At 38.0% G+C, this 3,062-nt stretch overlaps 1 protein-coding gene across 2 annotated transcripts in view; it reads left to right on the forward strand.

Moving 5' to 3' along the window:
- LOC138010883 (trichohyalin-like) overlaps positions 1 to 455 on the forward strand; it is a 52,689-nt gene extending 52,234 nt beyond the window's left edge. For both annotated transcript variants that reach the window (XM_068857902.1, XM_068857903.1), the window contains exon 38: positions 109 to 455. In XM_068857902.1, the coding sequence (XP_068714003.1) occupies positions 109 to 324 (216 nt within the window). In that variant the 3' untranslated portion in view covers positions 325 to 455. The remainder of the gene's footprint in view (positions 1 to 108) is intronic.
- The last annotated feature ends 2,607 nt before the right edge of the window (positions 456 to 3,062 follow it).

A 3,062-nucleotide genomic window follows, 5' to 3' on the forward strand; every position in this document is an offset into this window, starting at 1 on the left:
TCTATAATAGACCGCTTGACGTTGTTGGCTAACTTAAAATTATGCAGGGTCTGAATAAATAATAATGATGATAATGACGGTATTGATAAATTTCCTTATTATTTACAGCTGACTCCTCCTGGCCAATTGCTGGGCGCCGGCTCAGCGGAAGCTTCGGACGAAACGGATAGTGCGCATGCGGAACGTTCGTCCCATGTCCTTGACGACAAGAGTCGCAAGAAGAAGATCAAAGAACGGATGGCTTCCCGCAAAAGGGAACGACGAAAATCCGCAGTGCCGGTCCTGGAAGAGGTGTCTGGAGCAATTGGAGGAGCTGATGAATGATAGAGCATGATCACGACGTGGATATCTTGCCTTTTTGACATAAGCTTGTTCTTATAGTGGTTTTCAATTGAGTGTCGAAAGTAATTACATAATTACTTTCACTTTACTCAGTGATTGGTTCATAGTTCTCGCGCCACTTTTTCAACCAATCAGAAGTGAAACCAAAACCAATCGTGGTTCGCGCGTGCACATTTTCCCGTGCTTTGTGTCGGCTTCGTGTAATTACTTCGAGTTTTGATTGGTTTACTGGATTGTCTCCGTCCTTTTTGATTGGCCAAAGTAATTACTTTGGTTTTGGTTTTACGACACTCAATTGAAATTCGCTCTAAAAAGTTCATTAATAAGCAAGAAATAAGCGCTGAATTGCACGACGAGCTATCTATGAAAATGTGGGGTTCGATATATCGGGCAGTCTTTAAATATGCAATGTGTTGTTTGTTATATTAAATGTGATCTGTGCGATGCAGATTATGTTGGGTATACAGCCCGACACCTTCACCAACGCATTGCTGAACACAAAAATTCCGCAATTAGTCGACATTTTTTGCAAGCTCACGCTAGTAAAGATCTTTTGAAAGAATACCAATTTAAGGTCTCAAAAAAGTGCCAGGGCAAATTTGATTGCTTAGCCTACGAAATGCTCCTCATTAAGAGTCTCAAGCCTTGTTTTTAAATATATATCCACACGGACTCCATACGTGCCGAACGTTTTGTTTAATTTTCATTGTTCCCATTCAATATACAGGCTTCTTATCTACTATTTTTCTTTTAGTATTTATAGATTGCAATTTTCAAATTACTTTGATTTGATAATCACGTTTAGCTAACGTTGAAACGTCGTCGTTTCTTAACAAAGTTTTTAGTATTTTTTTTTAGGTTTAGATATGTTTTATCGCAGTTTTTTATAGTTAACTGTTTTCCAAAATCACTTCTTCTTAGTCTTTGAGTGACGTTGCTACAAAATTTCGATGAATGAACGACTCCAGAAATACAACTGATATGGTGAAAGCGCGCCTTTTGTGAACATCACGAAGTGTCCCCTTGTGGTCTGAACACCGACCGCTCATTTGGAAGTGATTCAGTTAGCTTTAGGGCCTGGGTTGTTTGTTTCCATTTACTTTAAGAGTAAACTCAACGGGACGCATTAATGATTTTTATTGCCTGTAATTTTTGACACTAGTGATGTTAGAGTTGCGGAGAAATTGCTAAGGGACACTTCTGTGACGGAGGTAAGTAACAATTTTTTTTTCAAACCTTTGAAGTCAGTTTAGCGCCATGCATGCTTTTAGCAAGTTCTCATGTTGTTCGGGAATTTAGGAAACCACGACGGCTACGGCTACCGCGACGAAAACGTCAACTCAAAATATAAGATTGAGCTATATTTTAAGTATTTCACGACTATTCCATTTTGTTTACGTTGTACATTACGGGCGAAGCTTAAGTATCCTATAAATGGATTGGTACGGACGGATTTGAAGGAAAGAGACAGAATGAAAGATTAACTGCGGTTTGCCCACGTTGTCGTCAAAACCTTAAAATAGGACATTTCAAGTTGTTGTTTTTGACGAGTACGGGATAGAAACTTACAAAAATGCGTGCAGCACGTGCAGCACGATCGTTTTTTTTCTTTTAACCAATAATATTACTGCTTTATGGCGTCGTCGTTGCCGTAGCTGTCGTCGTTTCTTAAACTCCCTTTTGCGGAGACAAATGTAAACGATGACATCATGGTCACATGACCGTTGTTCGCGTTCAAACCATTTATTTATTTGTTCGACTATTTATGTCACATGATTTTAGCCTTTAACGTTCCTTTTTCTGCGTCCTTTCATTTGAACAGTAAAGTTTAAGATACTTATTTTTGCATACGGAAAAGTAGATGTTAGATACAGCAGATGCTGTGATATCTTTTCAATAAAAGACGTACTCGTTTTTGTAATTTTTGTTGTACTAGAGGGATTTTGACCCATCCCTATAAATATTTCGCTCATGTTGTGAATTCCAGGCCTCTGTATATGGATAAAACCGGCGTAAACTTAAAGTGTTGCTATGGTCTAAAAATCACCTCCTTTGTTCGTCAGATTTTGAAAACGTGTTTGCTTTGCACCTGACTGGCAAAAATTTAAGCTTTTATTTTTATTCAAAGGCTTTTTACTTTGAGGGTAAGTTTTGGATTGCACGATCCGCCATTAATCACATTCAAAACTGAACGATTGGACATCAAAGGGTTGGATCTAGGGGAAAGTGACGTCATTTACTCACTTGCCTATAATTTCAGCATGTAAATGCAACTTATGATATGTGCAAAACGCGAGTTTAAAAGTCCGAACGCCCAAAACTCCCTTGCTGTATATTAATACAGCTGAGTCTTCGACGTCATTTTCTCCCTGACCCAAATTTCTCAATAATTTTAAGTTAGTAATGGCGGGCCATTAAAACTGAGGACAATTCAAGTTAAAATAGATGTGTTTTTTTATCGAGGCTTAATGAGTCACTTGGTGTTTTGAAATCCAGAGGAAAAGAAGAATTGATTTTTTTTTGTCACAGTAGTGCTTTAAACGCTCTCTGAACAAAACTAGTGAGTCTTCGACGTCATTTTCTCTTTATCCAGTTCTCTCAAGAACTGTAAGTTAGTAATGGCGGACCATTAACACAGGAAAATTCCAGATAAAAATAAACAGTTGTCTTTTTTAAATCGAGGCTTAAGACTTGAATCACTTAGTGTTTTGAAATTCAAA

The sequence above is a fragment of the Montipora foliosa genome, chromosome 7 (assembly GCF_036669935.1).
Source record: "Montipora foliosa isolate CH-2021 chromosome 7, ASM3666993v2, whole genome shotgun sequence".
NCBI lineage: Eukaryota > Metazoa > Cnidaria > Anthozoa > Scleractinia > Acroporidae > Montipora > Montipora foliosa.